At 38.6% G+C, this 26,568-nt stretch overlaps 2 protein-coding genes across 5 annotated transcripts in view; both read right to left on the minus strand.

Annotated features, from left to right (window-relative positions):
- drd4b (dopamine receptor D4b) overlaps window positions 1-26,568 on the minus strand; it is a 473,608-nt gene that overhangs the window by 81,559 nt on the left and 365,481 nt on the right. The gene's annotated exons all lie outside the window — the stretch shown is intronic.
- Window positions 937-26,261, minus strand: LOC307140167 (trace amine-associated receptor 13c). Its single transcript, XM_079839433.1, has 3 exons — window positions 25,943-26,261; window positions 11,646-11,976; window positions 937-2,605 (listed from the first exon to the last, which is right to left on the minus strand). Exons 2-3 carry the CDS (start codon window positions 11,842-11,844, stop codon window positions 1,740-1,742), a joined length of 1,065 nt encoding a protein of 354 aa, XP_079695559.1. The 5' UTR covers window positions 11,845-11,976; window positions 25,943-26,261; the 3' UTR covers window positions 937-1,739.

Consider the following 26,568-nt stretch of genomic DNA (forward strand, 5'->3'; position numbering starts at 1 on the left):
CAACTGCTTCAAATTGGTTAAGTAACATTACCCACGGTGTTTAATTACTTTTGTTAATATTTATACCTCTGTGATTATGGTATCTTTCCTTAATTATCTGAAATATTTTTGCGTTTAGTATGTATATAGCCTAACGTTAGTAATGATGCTGAGCAATGTTTGTCGGACCTGCTCACATAGTAACGGTTGCTATGATGCGTGATTGGACAATGGCCGTTTTGGGGGAGGGGCCGGCGAAAGGCTAATTTCCAGTAAATTAGTCTCAGACGTCACGTTTCAAAGTCATAGTTTCAAAGTCGTCATCTGATTGGTTGAATTCTACTGGATGTCCGCGAGATGTGTGTGTGCCACGTTCTTTAACGCTTCGCCTGGAAACAAATGCCATAACGGCCCTCGTGGAAGAAGAACGCCGTCGTGTTTACAACAGTGACAATAAGCGCTGACCAGGATCAACTAAACGCTGGATTTTCAAAAGTATGTGAAGTTCGCGGCTCCATTGTTCCAGTAAACTTTCACAATGTTCATGAATTAATCATTTATAGATGCACGCCGGTCTGTTATTGCAGGGATATTGACTTTACACGTTCACGCCAAGCCTGCAGCGCTCCTCTCTGAAACTGAAGCCTCCGCGCCTCGATCGCCCCCCGGTGGCCGGTCCCAGTATAGATCATAAACCCCACCCTTCCATGTATTACAATGGACGAGTGACAAACTAAACAATTAAATTACACTTGAAATAATTGTTTAATTCCTACGTCAAATACGTACGAATTAGCAAAAATCCTACACATTCGTACGAGGGAGGTCGTACAAATTCGTATGAATTAGCCACCTCGTAAAATATGTACGAATTGCCGTGAGATCGGGTTGGCCATATCAGGTTAAGCTAAAGCTTCAAATAAGTTGGTTTATTCATTTTTTTAATTTAATTTATTTAATTTCAAGTAATGAAGATTTTTTTATGGTTTTAGTGAACTATTATAACCCTGATACTTTATTGAATATGTGTCAAATACTGGTCTTTCCTCCTGAATATGTATTAAATGGGAATTAAATTAAATACAGTTTATTGTGTGACCTAAAACGAATATAAAATGCGTGAATTATAATTATAAACAAGCTGGAAATACACCAGGACTCTTATTTTGAAATGTTTGCGCCTCTATTGCAGTTGCAGGAGCTCACACAAGTTCAGGAGATAAATTACATATGACATATTACTATATAACATATTACTATATAAACATCATAAAGTAAACACTGGTCATTATTCATCAGCATTAGTTTATAAACAATAACCTGGCATAAATGTGTGTTATTGATTGATTGAGCCGCTCTGGAGCGCTGGATTGGGGATGCGTGAGCCGTTTTGCATTTTCCTCTCGAAAATTACAGTTGATTTTCGTCATAGTTTTTATCATCCAACACTAGTTTTAATTTAGTTATCGTCTCGTTTTCGTCAGTGAAAAAAGGTTGTTGTGACGAAAATTATTCGTCAACGAAATTAACACTGCCTGACAGTCATTTTTTAACGCCAAAAGAGGGTTTGCGCTGGCCCTAAATCACATAAATTGATTGTAAGAGGACAAAAATATTGTGTAGTCTGAACCTGGCATTAGTTAAATCAAAACGAGGGAACAAATTAATAAGTCATTGGATGACTTGTCATGTGCGGAGCTTCGTAGAAAGTGACAAGAGGTACAAGTGAAGTCAGTTTTCCGACTAGAGGTCCAAAATCCTCAGCTTTTCTCTGAGTGAGGTTGCGATCTATCCCGCTGAAAGAGCAACGTCAGCCCTTTCCTAAAACGGTGGTCCCGCACGCTGTAAATGATCACATTGCAACAACTATTCCCCGTCAGAATCCAAAACGCCAAAAAGGAGAAGTTGCACCAGGTGTATCCCACGACGTTCCCCAGCACAAACACTGCGATGGGAGAGAACGAGGCTGTGAAGGCAAAGGTGAGGATGCTGATGGTTTTAGCTGCTTTGATATCAGAAAAAGAGGGCCTGTGGGGACACCCACCAGCTCCTGAGTCCGTGCCAAGACTTCCCTCGGAGAGCAGCTTCCGTTTGCGGGAGTAACGGCGGATACTGGCGAAGACCAGGATGTTGACGGCTAATGTGCCGCCCAGTAAACTGAAGTCAAAGGCTGGAAACAGCAGGAGGATGTTTGCATCTGGAGGCAACTGATTTCCCATGAGTACGGGTGCATAGTTGCACATACGGCTGCACTCGTTGTACTCCAGCGTGAAGCTGTTGCTCAGCATGAGCGGGGCCATGGCCAGAATGAAGCTTCCTGCCCAGGACAAGATAATTAGGAACAGGGTCCGATGCCGCGTCACAAGAGTGTCTTTATGCAGCGGACGCAGGATGGCCACACTGCGCTCCAGTGTCATCAGAAAGATGGTACTGATCGAGACAAAGGTGCATCCTGCGAACACCGGACCAATCAGCATGCAGGGTTGCCAAGGCCCTGATCCGCCCTCTGGTGAGGTCCCCTGGTACCACGGCGGAGGAGAGCTGGTCACCATGAGGGAGATTTCGGTGTATACAGAAAATGGAACCACCCAGACGCCAACCATCATGTCTGCGATGGCCAGGGACACTGCAAGACAAACATAGAGAGAGTATTTCAGATTGTGTGCACCAAACATTTGCATATTAGTGGTGGTGGAAAGAGGACTGAAAAAGCATACTCAAGTAAAAGTACTGTTACTTGTCAAAAAATGTAGTGCAAGTAGAGTAAAAGTACTTGTCCTAAATACTACTTAAAGTAGGAGTAAAAACTAGCCCTTGTGAAAGTATATTTATTTATTTATGCATTTGGCAGACGCTTTTATCCAAAGCGACTTACAGTGCCCTTATTACAGGGACAATCCCCCTGGAGCAACATGCAGTAAAGTGCCTTGCTCAAGGATACACTGGTGGTGACCGCTGGGATCGAACCAGCAACCTTCTGCATATCAGTTCCATTGTTTAACCCACTAGACCACCATCATCAAAGTACTCAAGAGTAGAGAGTAGTGAGTAGAGAGTAGTGAGTAGAGAGTAGAGAGTAGAGAGTAGTGAGTAGAGAGTAGAGAGTAGAGAGTAGAGAGTAGTGAGTAGTGAGTAGAGAGTAGAGAGTAGTGCGTAGAGAGTAGTGCGTAGAGAGTAGAGAGTAGAGAGTAGTGAGTAGAGAGTAGTGAGTAGAGAGTAGAGAGTAGAGAGTAGAGAGTAGTGAGTAGTGAGTAGAGAGTAGAGAGTAGTGAGTAGAGAGTAGTGAGTAGACAGTAGACAGACAGTAGACAGACAGTAGAGAGTAGTGAGTAGTGAGTAGACAGTAGAGAGTAGTGAGTAGACAGTAGACAGACAGTAGAGAGTAGTGAGTAGACAGTAGACAGACAGTAGACAGTAGTGAGTAGACAGTAGAGAGTAGAGAGTAGTGAGTAGAGAGTAGAGAGTAGAGAGTAGAGAGTAGTGAGTAGAGAGTAGAGAGTAGAGAGTAGAGAGTAGAGAGTAGAGAGTAGTGAGTAGAGAGTAGAGAGTAGAGAGTAGTGAGTAGTGAGTAGAGAGTAGAGAGTAGAGAGTAGAGAGTAGTGAGTAGTGAGTAGAGAGTAGTGAGTAGAGAGTAGTGAGTAGAGAGCAGAGAGCTGTGAGTAGAGAGTAGAGAGTAGTGAGTAGTGAGTAGAGAGTAGTGAGTAGTGAGTAGAGAGTAGTGAGTAGTGAGTAGAGAGTAGAGAGTAGTGAGTAGTGAGTAGAGAGTAGTGAGTAGTGAGTAGAGAGTAGTGAGTAGAGAGTAGTGAGTAGTGAGTAGAGAGTAGAGAGTAGAGAGTAGTGAGTAGAGAGTAGAGAGTAGTGAGTAGAGAGTAGAGAGTAGTGAGTAGTGAGTAGAGAGTAGACAGTAGACAGTAGACAGTAGTGAGTAGACAGTAGAGAGTAGTGAGTAGACAGTAGAGAGTAGTGAGTAGAGAGTAGTGAGTAGAGAGTAGTGAGTAGACAGTAGAGAGTAGAGAGTAGTGAGTAGACAGTAGACAGTAGAGAGTAGTGAGTAGACAGTAGACAGTAGAGAGTAGTGAGTAGACAGTAGAGAGTAGACAGTAGAGAGTAGTGAGTATCGAGTAGTGAGTAGACAGTAGACAGTAGACAGTAGAGTAGTGAGTAGACAGTAGACAGTAGACAGTAGTGAGTAGACAGTAGTGAGTAGACAGTAGAGAGTAGTGAGTAGACAGTAGACAGTAGAGAGTAGAGAGTAGTGAGTAGTGAGTAGACAGTAGAGAGTAGAGAGTAGTGAGTAGACAGTAGTGAGTAGTGAGTAGTGAGTAGACAGTAGACAGTAGTGAGTAGACAGTAGAGAGTAGACAGTAGTGAGTAGTGAGTGGACAGTGGACAGTGGACAGTAGACAGTAGAGAGTAGACAGTAGAGAGTAGTGAGTAGTGAGTAGACAGTAGTGAGTAGTGAGTAGACAGTAGAGTAGAGAGTAGTGAGTAGAGAGTAGAGAGTAGAGAGTAGTGAGTAGTGAGTAGAGAGTAGTGAGTAGAGAGTAGAGAGTAGTGAGTAGAGAGTAGTGAGTAGAGAGTAGTGAGTAGAGAGTAGAGAGTAGTGAGTAGAGAGTAGAGAGTAGAGAGTAGTGAGTAGTGAGTAGACAGTAGACAGTAGAGAGTAGAGAGTAGTGAGTAGACAGTAGTGAGTAGTGAGTAGACAGTAGACAGTAGTGAGTAGACAGTAGAGAGTAGAGAGTAGTGAGTAGACAGTAGTGAGTAGTGAGTAGACAGTGGACAGTAGACAGTAGAGAGTAGACAGTAGAGAGTAGTGAGTAGTGAGTAGTGAGTAGACAGTAGTGAGTAGTGAGTAGACAGTAGAGAGTAGAGAGTAGAGAGTAGTGAGTAGAGAGTAGTGAGTAGTGAGTAGTGAGTAGAGAGTAGAGAGTAGTGAGTAGTGAGTAGAGAGTAGTGAGTAGTGAGTAGTGAGTAGAGAGTAGAGAGTAGTGAGTAGAGAGTAGAGAGTAGTGAGTAGAGAGTAGTGAGTAGAGAGTAGTGAGTAGAGAGTAGTGAGTAGTGAGTAGAGAGTAGTGAGTAGAGAGTAGTGAGTAGTGAGTAGTGAGTAGAGAGTAGTGAGTAGAGTAGAGAGTAGAGAGTAGAGAGTAGAGAGTAGAGAGTAGTGAGTAGAGAGTAGTGAGTAGAGAGTAGTGAGTAGAGAGTAGTGAGTAGTGAGTAGAGAGTAGAGAGTAGTGAGTAGAGAGTAGTGAGTAGAGAGTAGTGAGTAGAGAGTAGTGAGTAGAGAGTAGTGAGTAGTGAGTAGAGAGTAGTGAGTAGAGTAGTGCGTAGAGAGTAGTGAGTAGAGAGTAGAGAGTAGAGAGTAGTGAGTAGAGAGTAGAGAGTAGTGAGTAGAGAGTAGTGAGTAGTGAGTAGTGAGTAGAGAGTAGTGAGTAGAGAGTAGAGAGTAGAGAGTAGTGAGTAGAGAGTAGTGAGTAGAGAGTAGTGAGTAGAGAGTAGTGAGTAGAGAGTAGTGAGTAGAGAGTAGAGAGTAGAGAGTAGTGAGTAGAGAGTAGAGAGTAGTGAGTAGAGAGTAGAGAGTAGAGAGTAGTGAGTAGAGAGTAGTGAGTAGAGAGTAGTGAGTAGAGAGTAGAGAGTAGTGAGTAGTGAGTAGAGAGTAGTGAGTAGACAGTTGACAGTAGTGAGTAGACAGTAGAGAGTAGTGAGTAGTGAGTAGACAGTAGAGAGTAGTGAGTAGAGAGTAGTGAGTAGACAGTAGACAGTAGAGAGTAGAGAGTAGACAGTAGACAGTAGAGAGTAGTGAGTAGACAGTAGAGAGTAGTGAGTAGACAGTAGAGAGTAGACAGTAGAGAGTAGTGAGTAGAGAGTAGTGAGTATCGAGTAGTGAGTAGACAGTAGACAGTAGAGTAGTGAGTAGACAGTAGACAGTAGACAGTAGTGAGTAGACAGTAGTGAGTAGACAGTAGAGAGTAGTGAGTAGACAGTAGACAGTAGAGAGTAGAGAGTAGAGAGTAGTGAGTAGTGAGTAGACAGTAGACAGTAGACAGTAGAGAGTAGTGAGTAGACAGTAGTGAGTAGTGAGGAGACAGTAGACAGTAGTGAGTAGTGAGTAGACAGTAGACAGTAGAGAGTAGAGAGTAGTGAGTAGACAGTAGTGAGTAGTGAGTAGTGAGTAGACAGTGGACAGTAGACAGTAGAGAGTAGTGAGTAGTTAGTAGTGAGTAGTGAGTAGACAGTAGACAGTAGTGAGTAGTGAGTAGACAGTAGAGAGTAGACAGTAGAGAGTAGACAGTAGAGAGTAGTGAGTAGAGAGTAGTGAGTATCGAGTAGTGAGTAGACAGTAGACAGTAGACAGTAGAGTAGTGAGTAGACAGTAGACAGTAGTGAGTAGACAGTAGTGAGTAGACAGTAGAGAGTAGTGAGTAGACAGTAGACAGTAGAGAGTAGACAGTAGTGAGTAATGAGTAGTCAGTAGACAGTAGAGAGTAGAGAGTAGTGAGTAGACAGTAGTGAGTAGTGAGTAGACAGTAGTGAGTAGTGAGTAGACAGTAGAGAGTAGTGAGTAGACAGTAGTGAGTAGTGAGTAGACAGTGGACAGTAGACAGTAGAGAGTAGACAGTAGAGAGTAGTGAGTAGACAGTAGACAGTAGTGAGTAGTGAGTAGACAGTAGAGAGTAGAGAATAGAGAGTAGAGAGTAGAGAGTAGAGAGTAGTGAGTAGTGAGTAAAGAGTAGTGAGTAGTGAGTAGAGAGTAGACAGTAGAGAGTAGACAGTAGAGAGTAGACAGTAGACAGTAGACAGTAGACAGTAGAGAGTAGAGAGTAGAGAGTAGTGAGTAGTGAGTAAAGAGTAGTGAGTAAAGAGTAGTGAGTAGTGAGTAGACAGTAGAGAGTAGACAGTAGAGAGTAGACAGTAGTGAGTAGTGAGTAGACAGTAGTGAGTAGACAGTAGAGAGTAGAGAGTAGACAGTAGAGAGTAGAGAGTAGAGAGTAGTGAGTAGTGAGTAGTGAGTAGAGAGTAGTGAGTAGAGAGTAAAGAGTAGTGAGTAGTGAGTAGAGAGTAGACAGTAGTGAGTAGTGAGTAGACAGTAGACAGTAGAGAGTAGAGAGTAGAGAGTAGACAGTAGACAGTAGACAGTAGAGAGTAGAGAGTAGTGAGTAGAGAGTAGACAGTAGAGAGTAGTGAGTAGAGAGTAGACAGTAGAGAGTAGAGAGTAGACAGTAGAGAGTAGTGGGTAGTGAGTAGACAGTAGAGAGTAGTGAGTAGAGAGTAGTGAGTAGAGAGTAGAGAGTAGTGAGTAGTGAGTAGAGAGTAGAGAGTAGTGATGAGTGTAAAATCAACATTATAATTTTCACTCAAAATCTTTTCTTTATTATTAAAAACTCTGATTCTCTTATTTTGAATATATTTCAAAATAATTATGCTGGTATGTATATTTTTGGAGTTTTATATATGATTTGTAATGAAGTGTACCGCCCCTTTAAGAAAAACTTATCTTTGGACGCGTTTTCTCCTCGCTCAGTTGATAAACTATGCTGAGATGAGGATGTATGTTGTTGCTCACGGAGCAATTTCACGATTACGAGAGTATTTGTAATTTGTTACTTTACACCACTGATTAGAGGTCTGCATTCCTGACGCTACTGAGGATGTGTTCACATCTGGCAGGTTTGGTTAGATTAAAACGAACTCTGGTGCGATTGGTAGGGCGGATCATAGATATGAATATCTATGGGGCGGACCATGTGACGTCGCCATGCTTTATCGCCGCCATTTTGTGTCCGGTCGCAGCCGCATGACCTGTTTCAGTCTATGCAGCAGCCACAACTACCAGAGGATCTTTGCAAGAATGCTTAGGAATATAGACCTGAGTTTGGTGTTGTTTTAAAGCAGACACTCGGCAGATTATTGCTGCAGTTAAAGCAATTCAAAATTTGAAAGTATGAAAAAGTAAATTTACTGTAAATTAAAAATCCTGTCCTAAATATTTTTTCTTTTATATAAAATATATATTGTACAATTTTTTTTAAAATCTAAAACTACTATATAATGTAAAAAAAAGTTTGTTCCAAATTCAAAGTTGATATCACAAAAATTGAAGTCCCCATGAGATTTTGTTTAGGGCGCTGTACCAAAAATAGCCACCGGGTGTCATTCAAATTCCTTTGATTGTTTTTTGATGCATTTTCCTGTAAATTTTTCACTTCCATCACAAAACAGTCACCAAATATGGAACCTTGAGACTCAGACCTTTCTGACGATATGTGCTTGTTTCTGTTGTGTTGTGGCTTGTTTCTGTTGTGTTGTGGCTTGTTTCTGTTGTGTAGTGGATTTATTTAGTTGTGTTGTGGCTTGTTTCTGTTGTGTTGTGGCTTGTTTCTGTTGTGTTGTGGCTTGTTTCTGTTGTGTAGTGGATTTATTTAGTTGTGTTGTGGCTTGTTTCTGTTGTGTTGTGGCTTGTTTCTGTTGTGTTGTGGATTTATTTAGTTGTGTTGTGGCTTGATTCTGTTGTGTTGTGGCTTGTTTCTGTTGTGTTGTGGCTTGTTTCTGTTGTGTTGTGGATTTATTTAGTTGCGTTGTGGCTTGTTTCTGTTGTGTTGTGGATTTATTTAGTTGTGTTGTGGCTTGTTTCTGTTGTGTTGTGGATTTATTTAGTTGTGTTGTGGCTTGATTCCGTTGTGTTGTGGCTTGTTTCTGTTGTGTTGTGGCTTGTTTCTGTTGTGTTGTGGATTTATTTAGTTGTGTTGTGGCTTGTTTCCGTTGTGTTGTGGCTTGTTTCTGTTGTGTTGTGGCTTGTTTCTGTTGTGTAGTGGATTTATTTAGTTGTGTTGTGGCTTGTTTCTGTTGTGTAGTGGATTTATTTAGTTGTGTTGTGGCTTGTTTCCGTTGTGTTGTGGCTTGTTTCTGTTGTGTAGTGGATTTATTTAGTTGTGTTGTGGCTTGTTTCTGTTGTGTTGTGGCTTGTTTCTGTTGTGTTGTGGCTTGTTTCTGTTGTGTTGTGGATTTATTTAGTTGTGTTGTGGCTTGTTTCTGTTGTGTTGTGGATTTATTTAGTTGTGTTGTGGCTTGATTCCGTTGTGTTGTGGCTTGTTTCTGTTGTGTTGTGGCTTGTTTCTGTTGTGTAGTGGATTTATTTAGTTGTGTTGTGGCTTGTTTCTGTTGTGTTGTGGCTTGTTTCTGTTGTGTTGTGGCTTGTTTCTGTTGTGTTGTGGATTTATTTAGTTGTGTTGTGGCTTGTTTCTGTTGTGTTGTGGATTTATTTAGTTGTGTTGTGGCTTGATTCCGTTGTGTTGTGGCTTGTTTCTGTTGTGTTGTGGATTTATTTAGTTGTGTTGTGGCTTGTTTCCGTTGTGTTGTGGCTTGTTTCTGTTGTGTTGTGGATTTATTTAGTTGTGTTGTGGCTTGTTTCTGTTGTGTTGTGGCTTGTTTCTGTTGTGTAGTGGATTTATTTAGTTGTGTTGTGGCTTGTTTCTGTTGTGTTGTGGCTTGTTTCTGTTGTGTTGTGGCTTGTTTCTGTTGTGTTGTGGCTTGTTTCCGTTGTGTTGTGGCTTGTTTCTGTTGTGTTGTGGATTTATTTAGTTGTGTTGTGGCTTGTTTCCGTTGTGTTGTGGCTTGTTTCTGTTGTGTTGTGGATTTATTTAGTTGTGTTGTGGCTTGTTTCTGTTGTGTTGTGGATTTATTTAGTTGTGTTGTGGATTTATTTAGTTGTGTTGTGGCTTGTTTCTGTTGTGTTGTGGCTTGTTTCTGTTGTGTTGTGGCTTGTTTCTGTTGTGTTGTGGATTTATTTAGTTGTGTTGTGGCTTGTTTCTGTTGTGTTGTGGATTTATTTAGTTGTGTTGTGGCTTGTTTCCGTTGTGTTGTGGCTTGTTTCTGTTGTGGCTTGTTTCTGTTGTGTTGTGGATTTATTTAGTTGTGTTGTGGCTTGTTTCTGTTGTGTTGTGGATTTATTTAGTTGTGTTGTGGCTTGTTTCTGTTGTGTAGTGGATTTATTTAGTTGTGTTGTGGCTTGTTTCTGTTGTGTAGTGGATTTATTTAGTTGTGTTGTGGCTTGTTTCTGTTGTGTTGTGGATTTATTTAGTTGTGTTGTGGCTTGTTTCTGTTGTGGCTTGTTTCTGTTGTGTTGTGGATTTATTTAGTTGTGTTGTGGCTTGTTTCTGTTGTGTTGTGGATTTATTTAGTTGTGTTGTGGCTTGTTTCTGTTGTGTAGTGGATTTATTTAGTTGTGTTGTGGCTTGTTTCTGTTGTGTAGTGGATTTATTTAGTTGTGTTGTGGCTTGTTTCTGTTGTGTTGTGGATTTATTTAGTTGTGTTGTGGCTTGTTTCTGTTGTGTTGTGGCTTGATTCTGTTGTGTTGTGGCTTGTTTCTGTTGTGTTGTGGATTTATTTAGTTGTGTTGTGGCTTGTTTCTGTTGTGTTGTGGCTTGTTTCTGTTGTGTAGTGGATTTATTTAGTTGTGTTGTGGCTTGTTTCTGTTGTGTAGTGGATTTATTTAGTTGTGTTGTGGCTTGTTTCTGTTGTGTAGTGGATTTATTTAGTTGTGTTGTGGCTTGTTTCTGTTGTGTTGTGGATTTATTTAGTTGTGTTGTGGCTTGTTTCTGTTGTGTAGTGGATTTATTTAGTTGTGTTGTGGCTTGTTTCTGTTGTGTAGTGGATTTATTTAGTTGTGTTGTGGCTTGTTTCTGTTGTGTTGTGGATTTATTTAGTTGTGTTGTGGCTTGTTTCTGTTGTGGCTTGTTTCTGTTGTGTTGTGGATTTATTTAGTTGTGTTGTGGCTTGTTTCTGTTGTGTTGTGGATTTATTTAGTTGTGTTGTGGCTTGTTTCTGTTGTGTAGTGGATTTATTTAGTTGTGTTGTGGCTTGTTTCTGTTGTGTAGTGGATTTATTTAGTTGTGTTGTGGCTTGTTTCTGTTGTGTTGTGGATTTATTTAGTTGTGTTGTGGCTTGTTTCTGTTGTGTTGTGGCTTGATTCTGTTGTGTTGTGGCTTGTTTCTGTTGTGTTGTGGATTTATTTAGTTGTGTTGTGGCTTGTTTCTGTTGTGTTGTGGCTTGTTTCTGTTGTGTAGTGGATTTATTTAGTTGTGTTGTGGCTTGTTTCTGTTGTGTAGTGGATTTATTTAGTTGTGTTGTGGCTTGTTTCTGTTGTGTAGTGGATTTATTTAGTTGTGTTGTGGCTTGTTTCTGTTGTGTTGTGGATTTATTTAGTTGTGTTGTGGCTTGTTTCTGTTGTGTAGTGGATTTATTTAGTTGTGTTGTGGCTTGATTCTGTTGTGTTGTGGATTTATTTAGTTGTGTTGTGGCTTGATTCTGTTGTGTAGTGGATTTATTTAGTTGTGTTGTGGCTTGTTTCTGTTGTGTTGTGGATTTATTTAGTTGTGTTGTGGCTTGTTTCTGTTGTGTTGTGGATTTATTTAGTTGTGTTGTGAACTTATGTATGCTTTTTAAATTCCGTTGTGTTGTGGCTTGATTTCGTTGTGTTATGGCTTTTTCGTTGAACTTATGTATGCTTTTTAAATTTCGTTGTGTTGTGGGCTTATGTCCTGTCTCTTCAGATCGGTCACACTGCAGTGAGGGATGCTGTTTTGAACATTTGCATACTGTAATAAATACTACAATCTGCAAACATATAGCATGTCATGCTGAACATAAACCGTATGTAAATCATTGGTTACCTTTGAGGTAGCCCTGTGGTGTTCGAGAATGCCGGGTCTGCATGAAGACTGTAAGTGTCACCACGTTCCCCACCACAATGGCAAAGGCCAGACTGACCATGAAGATGACCGCCAGCGTCCGGTTGAGCAGCCCACAGCAGCAGACCGTGCACAGAGGGGCCAGCGTCTGTCCAGGGTTAGTCTGATTAGCAGTCTCCATTCTCCCAAGCTGAGATCCTGGCTGGCTTGTGCAGTCTTTCTACAGTCGTCATGCCTCTAGCAGGCACTGATATAGATATGATAATCAAGTCAATATTTTGGGTGGTTCTGTTGTTTGCAGTGAATTATAACCCTGTGAAAGAGCAGAGGAAACAGTTAGGCCACACAACACACACGCAAGCCTGTGCAAATGTATGCTAACAAATCCACTGGACACAAATTTGACATCGATACCATGGGGAAAAATGGCCATTTAGATATTTTTAAATATTATCTCATAATTTGTCAGCAGGTTTATTTGGCATGCATGGTGTCCACATTTGGGAACAGTTCATTTAACTCCATTTAGGGTTCATTAATCTTGGTAATTCTGAAATTTTCAGTTGGGCTGAAAATGGACTAACCCAGCTATTGGGTTGTTTTAAGCAAACATTTAACCCAACCGCTGGGTTAAAATAACCCAATCGCTGGGTTAAAATAACTCAATTGCTGGGTTAAAACAACCCAATCGCTGGGTTAAAATAACCCAACTGCTGGGTTAAAACAACCCAACTGCTGGGTTAAAACAAACCAACTGCTGGGTTAAAATAACCCAATTGCTCAGTTAAAACAACCCAACCGCTGGGTTAAAACAACCCAACCGCTGGGTTAAAATAACCCAATTGCTGGGTTAAAACAACCCAATCGCTATCGCTGGGTTAAAACTACCCAATCGCTGGGTTAAAACAACCCAATCGCTGGGTTAAAACAACCCAATCGCTGGGTTAAAATAACCCAACTGCTGGATTAAAACAACCCACCTGCTGGGTTAAAACAACCCAACTGCTGGGTTAAAATAACCCAATTGCTCAGTTAAAACAACCCAACCGCTGGGTTAAAATAACCCAACTGCTGGGTTAAAACAACCCAACTGCTGGGTTAAAACAAACCAACTGCTGGGTTAAAATAACCCAATTGCTCAGTTAAAACAACCCAACCGCTGGGTTAAAAAAAACCAACCGCTGGGTTAAAATAACCCGATTGCTGGGTTAAAACAACCCAACTGCTGGGTTAAAATAACACAATTGCTGGGTTAAAACAACCCAATCGCTGGGTTAAAACAAACCAACTGCTGGGTTAAAATAACCCAATTGCTCAGTTAAAACAACCCAACCGCTGGGTTAAAACAACCCAACCGCTGGGTTAAAATAACCCGATTGCTGGGTTAAAACAACCCAACTGCTGGGTTAAAATAACCCAATTGCTGGGTTAAAACAACCCAATCGCTGGGTTAAAACTACCCAATCGCTGGGTTAAAACTACCCAATCGCTGGGTTAAAATAACCCGATTGCTGGGTTAAAACAACCCAATCGCTGGGTTAAAACAACCCAATTAGTCAATTTTCAACCCAACTTGGGTTGTTTTTAACCCAGCAGTTTTTAGAGTGTATATTATGCATGCCAGTAGATGGCGATGTCACTTTGTAAGGAAACTACGCACGTATTCATTCTTTTTTTAAATTTTTGGTACCAAGTTTTTTTGGTAGTCAAGTACCCGCGCATGCCCACAGACTTTTTCAAAAGTCTGCATTTTCAGGCTCCCCATACGGCATTGTCATGTAAATGAACAACCAAGAAGCATAAATGTTTTCAGTTTTTAGTTGAAAACGATGTTGTGTAAAAGCAAGCATGCACATACAGTACTTGTGATTTTAAACTCTTTAGCACTCGTCCTGCACATAGACATGAATGATGCTTCAAATGCAGTTTGTTGAGGAGAGATGTGCTATTACATTTGTAAGTGATCTGATTTATGATTTTTGCTTGATGAACAATGAAACAGACAAACTCCTTTAGGCCCTGATCAGATCACAAGTAGACGAGAGACACACATTCCCGTTTACACCTGGTGTTTTATTCTGTCTCTTTTGTCCACTTTCAACCACTTCTGTCCTGATTTCTTCAAGGGGAACAGGGTCTATTGGCGGGTACATGTATGGCCTTTAATGAACAAAGTAAGCTTGAGCAAATGACTTATTAATATGGAAAAACACATTTTCGTTTCTGCTCTGACAGATGCAAGACCAGCCGAACGCTGTGAGTGTGTGTGTGTGTGTGTGTGTGTTAGACCAGCGCTTTTCAAACTTTTAGATGCCATGGACCCCCACATATGAACATCCTCGTGTGAGGGACCCCCATCCTCTTTTATAAACACCCAATTCAACATTAGTATTATATAACTAACATTGGTTTCTATTAAGTTTATTATATATCTTTTCTACCCACTATAAGAATGTACTGTTAATTGAATCATTTATTTGTATATTTAAATCCAAGTTTTATTCATTTATATTAATCGTTAATTTAATAGATTAATCATTTTTTATTCAAATATGAATCTAATTTATTTATTTTTATTATATGTTAATTTAACATTTAATCATTTTTTTCAATCTAATTAATTTATTTATAAATAATAGGAAAGTACTTAATTATTTATATGGGTTTATTTAAGATAATTTATTTATTTATTATTTGTATTATTATTTTTATATTCACAGTGTTACTCTAGGCTTTTCCACATATATTTATTTTAATCTAATTTATTTATTTACTTTTTACGTTTTTATTATATGTTAATTTACCATTCAATCATTTTTTTTTTTTTTTTTTTTTTTTTACATTTTATTATATGGTAATTTAACATTTAATCACTTTTTTCAATCTAATTTATTTATTTATTTATAAATAATAGGAAAGTTCTTAATTATTTATATAGGTTTATTTATGATAATTTATTTATTTATTATTTGTATTATCATTTTTATTTTCAGTTTTACTCTAGGCTTTTCCACATGTATTTATTTTAATCTAATTTATTTATTTACTTTGTACATTTTTATTATGTTAATTTACCATTCAATAATTTATTTATTTATTTATTTATTTTTTTACATTTTATTATATGTTAATTTAACATTTAATCACTTTTTTCAATCTTATTTATTTATTTATAAATAATAGGAAAGTACTTAATTATTTATATAGGCTTATTTAAGATAATTTATTTATTTATTATTTGTATTATTATTTTTATATTCACAGTTTTACTCTAGGCTTTTCCACATATATTTATTTTAATCTAATTTATTTATTTACTTTGTACATTTTTATTATATGTTAATTTACCATTCAATAATTTATTTAATTTCATTTTTCTTGTCTTTTTTTTAAATTGTATTATATTTTAATTTAACATTTAATCCCTTTTTAAAATCGAATTTATTTATTTATTTATTTATAAATAATAGGAAAGTACTTAGTTATTTATATAGGTTTATTTAAGATAATTTATTTATTTATTATTTTTATTATTATATTCACAGTTTTACTCTAGGCTTTTCCACATATATTTATTTTAATATAATTTATTTATTTACTTTTTACATGTTAATTTACCATTCAATCATTTATTTATTTTCATTTATTTACTTAATTTTATACGTACTTTTCTCTACACTTACAAGCAAATGAATACATAAGTGAATGCATAATTAAATGTATAAGTAATAAATTAAGCAAATGTATTTATTTACTTATTTTATTATTTAATTGTGTGCGTGTTTTATATATTGCTTTAACATTGAATTGCTTATTTATTTATTTTAATCTTATTTATTTAAATTTGTTATGGTTTTCCCGGACCCCAGTGTGAAAACCCCTGTGTTAGACATCAGGAATGGTGAGAGAACATTGCGTTTGATACGTTTTTCATCTTCAAAGCAAACTTGGGTCTAACTCTACCTCAAACTCTAGGCAATACCTGTTCAATCAAATTCCAGAGGCAGCAATCAGAACGCAGAATCACAATGCAAATTTGAATGGAAAGATGATGTGGGAACAGAGCGAGTGTTAATGAGATGTTAATGAAAGATACAAGAACTGATGCGTACAAGCAAGAAAAATCATATTTTCATCTATTTTTAGGTCATGTGCACGCTTTAAAATATGGTTTCCAAAAGGTTTTTTTTTTGCAGTCTTTCAGTGAACAGTTCTTTTTTGTCTTCAGAACCTTTATTTTTAAGATTTTGGTTGGGTTTCTGTGCTGTAGAAAAACAGCAACCAAAATAAAATAAATTCTTAATCTACATATTTTAATATTTTACATTTAGTTAGAAGTTTGTGGCTGTAAGGGTCTTGTAATTCTTGCAGCATCTCTTCAAATAGACTCCAAACGTTAGCCTTGACCGCGCTCAGCACCAGCTCTCGTGTATAAACTGAACTTTAGCATGATAAATATTACTCTGGCATTAATATAGAAAGCTCTGCTGGGGCTTCTTGGCAGTTATGACAGCATCTCAACTGGACACCAACACACTCAGCCAAACTCGTACAGTCTCTCACGATCTGTCAAAAAAGTTTTACATCTTTTAGCACAAATGCAGTCAGTTGGAAGTAGGCCAAGGTTTCTTCTAATGAATCCAACTGAGACGTGGCTTATTCATTATGAATTAGAGCTCTGAGATCAGCATCAAAACTAAAACTTACTAAATTATAGTTTATTCAGCAGATTGCATTGGTATGCTGATATACTCTAGCAAACTAAAGGATAAAACTAAACGATTGCCCTCATATCTCTGCTTCAATGTATGCTCCTGTTTATTATTGACTATCGTTACGTCGCACAAATTTTGAGGGTAAAATCCAGTCATTCTAATAGGAATCGGCCCGGTTGAGAGTTTCTGAGATTTCTGCATTTCTGCTTTTACCCCTCAGACACACAGGGCAAAAGACACACAGAATTGATACAAATACTTTAGCTAAAATAATGTTTTTAATAATGCCAATACTTGTTAATACTTGTTCACTTTAGCAAAGTTTGAACTATTTTCAGTTTTTTTTGTGTGTTGATTAATAAAATAATTATTTTAGTTCTGTAAATATGCTGTCATTAAAATATGTTAATATAGAAATATATTTTTTTTAAATATAGAAATAAAATAATAATCTAAAAGCATTGAAGGAGATCCCATAATAATTTTATATAGATGTACAGTAGTAAAATGTCCAAAAAATTGACATTTATCGACAGATACAGATAACATTAAAAATGGACATATATTGGTCGATACGATAACATTAAAGCAGCACTAGGTAACTTTTCAACCTTTATAATATATTTTCAAGACTCTTGTGATGATACATCGACTTACAATAGGTTGAATGACACGTCTGCCATAGCCTGACGGGGTCTGTATCGTTTTTAATCGTACTTTTAAACTTCGGGTTTCGGGTAGTAACCCGAGAACAAAAAGAACTACAAAATTCGACTGCTTTACGGCATATACGTCACTTCCACCACCACCTCCACTTCCTTAAATTCGGACATGCGAGCCAAACTATCATTTGTTTGATGTTATAGTCATGGCCGAAGCAGCACAGAAAAATAAGAAAGCAAAGGTTTTGTCGGAGGAAAGCAAAAAGAGGAAAGGAGAAAGTGATGGGATTAAAGGCAAGACGAGGATCAACATTGGCCGGCGTTTGCTCGCGGGCGTGAGCTGAAGGAGGAGGGGCTACATTCTTGCAAGTAAATACATAAGAGTACAAAATCATATTTTAGGATACCTAACATGTCTGTGATATTGGTTTATTTGTCTTTCCTCAAGCTATAATGCAAATCGATTTTTCAAATTTTCAGATTCATCTATGGTAGCTTGATATTATAATATTGACGATGTATGGTTATTACCTACCACTCAAACATTGAATTGAAGTATCATATAGATTCTGTAAAACGGGAACCAATAGACTAGGCTACTATAATGACGCTGGCTTGTAAACGTGAGCATCGCGATCATTTGGCGTTTGAAAAAAATAAAACCCATGAAATGATATTCATATGACATGCTGAAACATATGCCACTGTACCTGGGATGAAGACATTTCACACGCGATGCAAGCAGAACACCTGCATGTGAAATCCTGCAGTGTTCAGGGCTATCATAGTGTCATGTCAATAAATGCACGTGCGATGCATCCACTGATGTAGAGTGACAGAGTTTACGACAGTAGTAGAGGACAATACTGTTTCCCAACTGTAGGGGGACCCCGAGAGCAAAACCTACCTAGTGCTGCTTTAAAAATGAACACATAAAAATAACCTGCTCCTCAACACCACCAAAACGAAGGAGCTCATCGTGGACTTCAGGAAGGAGTCAAGAGGCACACACGACACCATCCACATCAATGGAATGGCTGTTGAACGTGTCTCCAGTTTCAAGTTCCTGGGGATCCACATCTCAGCGGACATGTCGTGGACGACCAACACCTCCAGCCTGGTCAAGAAGGCTCACCAGCGCCTCTTCTTCCTGAGGACACTGAGGAAGAATCAGCTCTCCTCGGCTATCCTGGTGAACTTCTATCGCTGCGCAATAGAAAGCATCCTGACCAACTGTGTGGCAGTGTGGTATGGGAGCTGCTCTGTTGCGGAGCGCAAGGCACTGCAGCGGGTGGTGAAAACTGCCCAGCGCATCACAGGGACTCCACTGCCTGCCATCGAGCACATCCAGAGGAAACGCTGCCTGCATCGAGCTCGCAGCATCCTCAAGGACTCCTCTCACCCAGCCCACAGACTGTTTTCTCTCCTGCCCTCCGGCAGGCGTTTCAGGATCCACCGGACCAGGACCAGCAGACTTAAGAACAGTTTTTTCCCCAGAGCTGTCTCTTTATTGAACTCAAACCCCCGCTGATCCACTCCCCTCATATACTGATAACTCTCCTACCTCACATCCGCCTTCACTTTGTTATTTGCACTACCGACTCTTTATTACAGTAACAACTGTTTACTTATTCATTTTGCACTACCACACCGTAACTGGATTATGCTCATTTGCACTGCCGACTGTTATTTACAGTACCTACTGTTTACATTTGTATTTTGCACCGTACTTCTAACTGTAATATGCAATCACTTCCACTGCACTTTTACACTTTTTTTCGGATAGCTTCTGTCCATAATTTATTGCACTACCTTAATCCACTGCCATATTCCTAATTTTAGCCTAACATATCATTGTATACCTCTATCTGTAAAATTCTGTTTATAGTAATAGCCATCTGTATATTATATTATATTCATAGTACATATCCACCTGTAAATTCTGTTTATAGTATTAACCATCTGTATATTATTCACTGTACATATTCACCTGTAAATTCTGTTTATAGTAATAACCATCTCTCTATTTATAGACATATTTATATATACTCAGTACATATCCATGTCCTGCACTTATGCAAACGTTGTATATCCTGCACTTGCTGCTATTGCACTTCTGGTTAGACCTAAACTGCATTTCGTTGCCTTGTACTTGTACTTGTGTAATGACAATAAAGTTGAATCTAATCTAATCTAATCTAATATGAGCCGATACCGACAACATTAAAAATGAACAAATATCGGTCGATACCGATAACATAAAAAATGAACATATATGAGCCGATACCGATAACATTAAAAATGAACAAATATCGGTCGATACCGATAACATTAAAAATGAACACATATGAGCCGATACCGATAACATTAAAAATGAACATATATGAGCCGATACCGATAACATTAAAAATGAACAAATATCGGTCGATACCGATAACATTAAAAATGAACACATATGAGCCGATACCGATAACATTAAAAATGAACATATATGAGCCGATACCGATAACATTAAAAATGAACAAATATCGGTTGATACAGATAACATTAAAAATGAACACATATGAGCCGATACCGATAACATTAAAAATGAACAAATATCGGTCGATACCGATAACATTAAAAATGAACATATATGAGCCGATACCGATAACATTAAAAATGGACATATATCGGTCGATACCGATAACATTAAAAATGAACACATATGAGCCGATACCGATAACATTAAAAATGAACACATATGAGCCGATACCGATAACATTAAAAATGAACAAATATCGGTCGATACCGATAACATTAAAAATGAACACATATGAGCCGATACCGATAACATTAAAAATGAACAAATATCGGTCGATACCGATAACATTAAAAATGAACATATATGAGCCGATACCGATAACATTAAAAATGGACATATATCGGTTGACACTAGAGGGCTGCATTGGGATTGAGTCCCGCCGGGTCCCGCGGGACCCAACGTAAATCTCGCGGGAGCGGGCGGTTTGAATTTTGCTGCGGGCGGGAATGGGCGGCTAAAAAAAACACAGCGGGAATCGGCGGGATAGGGAGTTTGCCTAACGACATGATGGAGAAGATGTCAATAGATGATGTAGAAAAGAACCTCAAACGAGGTATTTACAGCACAAAAGCTAAGCAAGGGAAGTCTGACATTTGGAGAAGTTTCTCAATTGTTTTGGTAGGCAAAATCATGCGGTATAACGTTATATGTATCCACATATTGCGCAGCTGGCAAATACATAGCTACTTGATCATACTTCACCAAAAACGCTCAGCACTCCCTGCAGGTCAAGTTGACTGTTTGGTGTTTTTGACAAACAATACATAGAAGTTTAGTGAGTGGAAATGGATTGTTTCTAAATGTCCGTTTGCTATTTTGTGTTCACATTACGTTCTGTTGAAGCATGTTTTCTCAGGTTTCCTTTCAGTCGGTCACGTTCGACGTACGTCGGAACTGACCGACGAATTGGGATCTGTTTTTTGTTTCTCAATCTGTTTTTCTGTTTTCTGTTTTGCAAAGCAGTCTATTTTTATGTGCAAAGTTTTTGATAAAAACGAAATTATATTTGAATGTATTTGTCTTTTTTTTTTTTTTTTACATGCAGGTCAGGGAAACGAAACAAACAACCCCATGAATCTCTATAATAATATCAATACAAATACGTTTTTTTTTTTCTCCTGCGGGACGGGAGAAGACACAAAATCAATGCATCTCTATTATTGTGCGGGAATAAATTCTCAGAGTTTTGCGGGTGCGGGCGGGAGTGGACATACATATTGCGGGAGCGGGCGGGAGTGTAACACATACGTTGCGGGAGCGGGCGGTAATGGTCAGAAATTCGGCGGGTGCGGGCGGGAGCGGGATGAAGAAAACAGTCCCGCGCAGGGCTCTAGTTGACACCGATAACATTAAAAATGAACGTATATCAGCCGATACCGATAACATTAAAAATGGACATACGCTCACCTAAAGGATTATTAGGAACACATACTAATACTGTGTTTGACCCCCTTTCGCCTTCATAACTGCCTTCATTCTACGTGGCATTGATTCAACAAGGTGCTGAAAGCATTCTTTAGAAATGTTGGCCCATATTGATAGGAGAGCATCTTGCAGTTGATGGAGATTTGTGGGATGCACATCCAGGGCACGAAGCTCCCGTTCCACCTCATCCCAAAGATGCTCTATTGGGTTGAGATCTGGTGACTGTGGCGGCCATTTTAGTCCAGTGAACTCATTGCCATGTTCAAGAAACCAATTTGAAATGATTGGAGCTTTGTGACGGTGCATTATCCTGCTGGAAGTAGCCATCAGAGGATGGGGACATGGTGGTCATAAAGGGATGGACATGGTCAGAAACAATGCTCAGGTAGGCCGTGGCATTTAAACGATGCTCAATTGGCACTAAGAGGCCTAAAGTGTGCCAAGAAAACATCCCCCACACCATTACACCACCACCACCAGCCTGCACAGTGGTAACAAGGCATGATGGATCCATGTTCTCATTCTGTTTACGCCAAATTCTGACTCTACCATCTGAATGTCTCAACAGAAATCCAGACTCATCAGACCAGGCAACATTTTTCCAGTCTTCAACTGTCCAATTTTGGTGAGCTTGTGCAAATTGTCGCCTCTTTTTCCTATTTGTAGTGGAGATGAGTGGTACCCGGTGGGGTCTTCTGCTGTTGTAGCCCATCCGCCTCAAGGTTGTGTGTGTTGTGGCTTCACAAATGCTTTGCTGCAGACCTCGGTTGTAACGAGTGGTTATTTCAGTCAAAGTTGCTCTTCTATCAGCTTGAATCAGTCGGCCCATTCTCCTCTGACCTCTAGCATCAACAAGGCATTTTCTCCCACAGGACTGCCACATACTGGATGTTTTTCCCTTTTCACACCATTCTTTGTAAACCCTAGAAATGGTTGTGCGTGAAAATCCCAGTAACTGAGCAGATTGTGAAATACTCAGACCGGCCCGTCTGGCACCAACAACCATGCCACGCTCAAAATGTCTTAAATCACCTTTCTTTCCCATTCTGACATTCAGTGTGGAGTTCAGGAGATTGTCTTGTCTAAAATGTAACATATATCGGCCGATACCGATAACATTAAAATTGAACATATATTGGCCGACACCGATAACATTAAAACTGAACATATATCGGCCGATACTGATAACATTAAAATTGAACATATATCTACCGATACCGATAACATTAAAAAATAACATATATCGGCCGATATATCGTGCATCCCTAGTTGTGCTGGTTGAAATTATCTTTGCATGCACTTTTTTGTTATTTTGTATTTAAGTGAAAGAATGTGCTTATTTATATTAAAATTACTGGTAAAATCTAGTAATTTAAAGGCAAGCGTTTAGTAATTTTAAGGCTTCGGTTCATCTTTGGTTCATCAAGGATTTGTTACTCCGTCAGGAGGAGAATAATCAACATATTTCTCAAACCAAACTTTTTTCTCACTGAGGGATTGCCTTCACCAAAATAATGCATGTACTGTCTTCAAATGTGTCCAACATTTAATATTGTGCTGCTAACTGTGCAAATAAATACATAAATAAGAGAAATTTAAAGCAGCGTCACAAGTATCTATCACATCAAGCAATCCCATAATGCATTGGAACAGCCTCTTTGAAAATTGATTATAAACTTATGTTTCATTCAAAACTGAAAAAGTTTGAATAAGCCTACTGATTGATAAGAGTTCACTCTAATTTAAATGTGCTATTTCACCCAATATGTATGTGCTGTATGTAAGTTATGCTTATTAGCGTGTATCTTAGCAACATACTCATGTCAAGCCATATTGAACTGCTGGCTCTCCAATGTGGAGAATTAATCATGTGGCGCGTGGAGCTCCTTCGTCTTTGGATCGTTCCAAATGAAGCTTTTAGGTAGACAGACACTTTGGAACAGAGCCAGTCTGTCAACCAAAAGGAAATACATTATATACTGTGCATACATTACGTGATGGTGGAAGTGAGCTATATACAAAAGGGATTCTTTAGTGTTGTAGTGGCAGCAAATGGCTTTATATGGAAGTTCAGACAGTCCAGGTCCAGCCTCTGTGTCCCGACTTGAGAAGACTATTGGAATAATGGAGTGACCAGCACTGGACACTGAAGCCCTGAGGCCTGTGATTCTCATGAACTGTGTGTGTGTGTGTGTGTGTGTGTGTGTCTTAATCTTTCTGTCCAGCCTCTGCTTTTTCATACTTATTCATGTTCTTTTTTGACACTTATCATGTTTGGCCCACAGTAATTCTGAGGTGGAAATAGGAAAATCACACTCATGTTCTCAACCGGTGGGTCACGACCAAAGTAGTCAAACAAACAACAACAAATATTTTCCCCCTGAGGCGTGGCTTTTATTTTGAAAGACGTTTTGTCCTGATTTACCATTTGTTGTCAAATGAGATTGTCATGTCAGTGGCATTATTCTAACGTTAAAGCGTTAGTTCACCCAAAAATGAAAATTCTGTCATTAATTCCTCACCCTCATGTCGTTGGACACAAATGAAGATATTTTAGTGTAAAGCTGATGCTGAGAAAGGCTTCAGATAGGCCTCCATTGGCATTCAGTACATTTACACTCACAAGACCCATAAAAGGCTCTTAAAACGTCGTTACAAAGTCCATCTCACCACAGTGACTCTACAATAATTTTACGATGCGACGACAATAGTTTTTGTGCGAGAATAGAATAGAATATTACACTAAAATATCTTCATTTGTGTCTGAAGATGAATGGAGGTCTGACGGGTGTCCAACGACATGAGGGTGAGGAATTAATGACAGAATTTTCATTTTTGGGTGAACTAACCCTTTAAGTCTAAGTCTGTCAGAAGTTAACTCCCATTCACACCAAGAACGATAACCATAAAGATAACTATATTAGCATCCACACCAGTGGATGATATCTGTGTGCTGTCACTTTAAACACTTGAGCTCGTTACAGCGAAATGGATTCTGATTGGCTGTCGATGTTTTATCGTTCATCAAGTAAAATAAATCGTTCTGAAAGTGATTCCAATGATTCCAACCTTTGACCAACACACACCTGCCCTAAAGTCAATAGTGCAGTATTTTTGGGTTATTTAAAGAGTGTGTTAGTAATATGAGCCTATAGACGGTGCACAACACACACACGCACACACTGATTATTACTCACACAGGGATGCGCAGCACACACACACTTTTAAATATAAAAAATAAAATGGATTCTTCTCTGGAGAAGCGTTCAGTCTTTCCGCTCACATGTCAATAGTGACTCCGCCATGGCATGAGCAAAACTGTCTTTTAAAGGGAAAGGGAGATGAGACTCTGATTGGCTTATTGCACATTATGCCCAAAACACGCCCATTACTCATTAAGAGACGAGGGACGAGCCTTTTGGACCATGCGCTGGACACTGTATAATGAGCAAGTGCAACGTCGCAGTTACGTTGTCAATCATGATATTACCAGTACATGATGGAACTGGTATGTTAGGAAGCAGTTGCATGCGGGTATGATGTTCATTCTGTCCAATATTTTCTATATTTTAATGACTGTGGTGGTGCCTCATACCAACTTACGAAGTTAATTGTATGAACAAAAACTAGGACTGCTATTTAAAAACCTTACCTTATACTGATTATTCATCTGTGTTGATATTCGTACAATTAATGTGTATGTTAAATACTTGTTTGTGTGTCAAGCATTTTTTTGAAATGAATTTGCTTGGTTTTTAAATGCAAATATAAAACCAGTTGAGAATTGATTGATTTAGGACACAGGTGTGCCTTCCGATTATTTTTTAATTGCACTGTTTATAATTTTAAAACAAATCATAGTTGATAAAGACAATAATGGAGAACAACTAAAAGAATAATCTATAGTATTCATCGTCTATGATACACATTACAGAATGCATTTTATTCTTGGTATTCATAGGAAAAAATAGAAAATTGCATATTGTCATGGCTTATAATTTGCTAATAAATATTAAATATTTACTAATTTAAGTAAATTGTAAGTTATTATGCATGCAGCTTTAATTGCCTCATATTCTCCTGGGATCCAGAAATTTTTTTTTTTTTTTGAATTTAGTATTTTTTCATGTTATTACATTGTTTAGAGGATAAGAAACAAATAAATAAAAAAAAGAACATTTTTGAAAAATTATATTTTATTCATATGTTATGTTATGTCCTCTGTAGTTGACACCAGGACTAAAAAAAAAATGACATGAAATTGCACGTATAGGCAAAAACAATGGGATTTATTTTTCATTCACCAATCAATTTTTAGATTTCAGGATTTAAAAAAAACAACTTTGTTTAAAGATGAATCTGTACTATGTTATGAAAGATATAACGGAATGCATTGATATACCATTTTACTTTATGCAATATGTGTAAGATGACCATACTTGTATTTTCCCATTCAATGCAATGCATCTAATTTGCATATTAATGTGTTCTTGCTGCAACATGTAATGAAAATACAAGTGTAATAATGGGAGGAATAATTGACAACATTTTCATAACAATATCTAATATTTCATATGAATTGGTATCTCTCGAATGTGCTCTTTACAGGACATCCAGACTCAAAAATATAATATAGTATGTTGTCAATACAGGAGTGTATGATTCAAAATGGTGAGACACTTAAGATATGCACCTATGTTTATTTAAAAAACATGACCTTGTGTATTCATATCAAGTGTAGGTTTGGCTTTATCAAAGATTTACAGGACTTTGTGAAGTGTGAAGGCCGTTTATTGGTTCATTCTCAACATATTCCTTTTAATCTTTGCAGACAAACATGCTCTAAGATTTTTTTTTTTTTTCAAATCAATGACAGTCATGAAATGCTCTTACCTGTATTTTATATTCCTGAAACCCACGGTCAGCCAGTCCTGGTCCAGTCAAGATGTCCAGTAGAGTCCCGTTTGAAAGCCCAATCTCCCATAGACAGGACAGAGCTTTGGAAATGATCTCTCTCATTCAGACCTGCTTCTATATTGCAGGCTCCCACTCCTCGTTGTTCAGACCCTGTCTGAAGCTCTCTCTCGCTCAACAGTTACATATGCTCCTCTCTCTCAGTGCATTATCCTCTCTTTCCTCACAGCGCTCTATTTGCCACGGCCGCCCTCCTCTCCAGCTCCAGTCATGCACACTTTCTACCCGTGACTCTTATAATTCCCCCTCCCATATTTTCAGCCGCCTTATTCACTCTCTCCCCACTTCATCTTCTTTTTTCGTCCACTTCATTCACATACAAGCAGGCACACACACACACACACACACACATACACACACACACACACACACACACACACACACACACACACACACACACACACACACACACACACACACACACACACACACACACACACACACACACACACACACACACACACACACACACACACACACACACACACACACACACACACACACACACACACACACACACACACACACACACACACACACACACA

The sequence above is a fragment of the Gobio gobio genome (assembly GCF_949357685.1).
Source record: "Gobio gobio genome assembly, chromosome: 2".
Taxonomy (NCBI): Eukaryota; Metazoa; Chordata; class Actinopteri; order Cypriniformes; family Gobionidae; genus Gobio; species Gobio gobio.

What these genes read in the sequence shown, in the direction of transcription:
- LOC307140167 (XM_079839433.1), bottom strand. Translation starts at nt 11,844, where the DNA reads ATGGAGACTGCTAATCAGACTAACCCTGGACAGACGCTGGCCCCTCTG. An exon ending in ACCACAGGGCTACCTCAAAG is followed by an intron (nt 2,606 to 11,645) that starts GTAACCAATGAT and finishes TTTGTCTTGCAG; the next exon opens with TGTCCCTGGCCATCGCAGAC.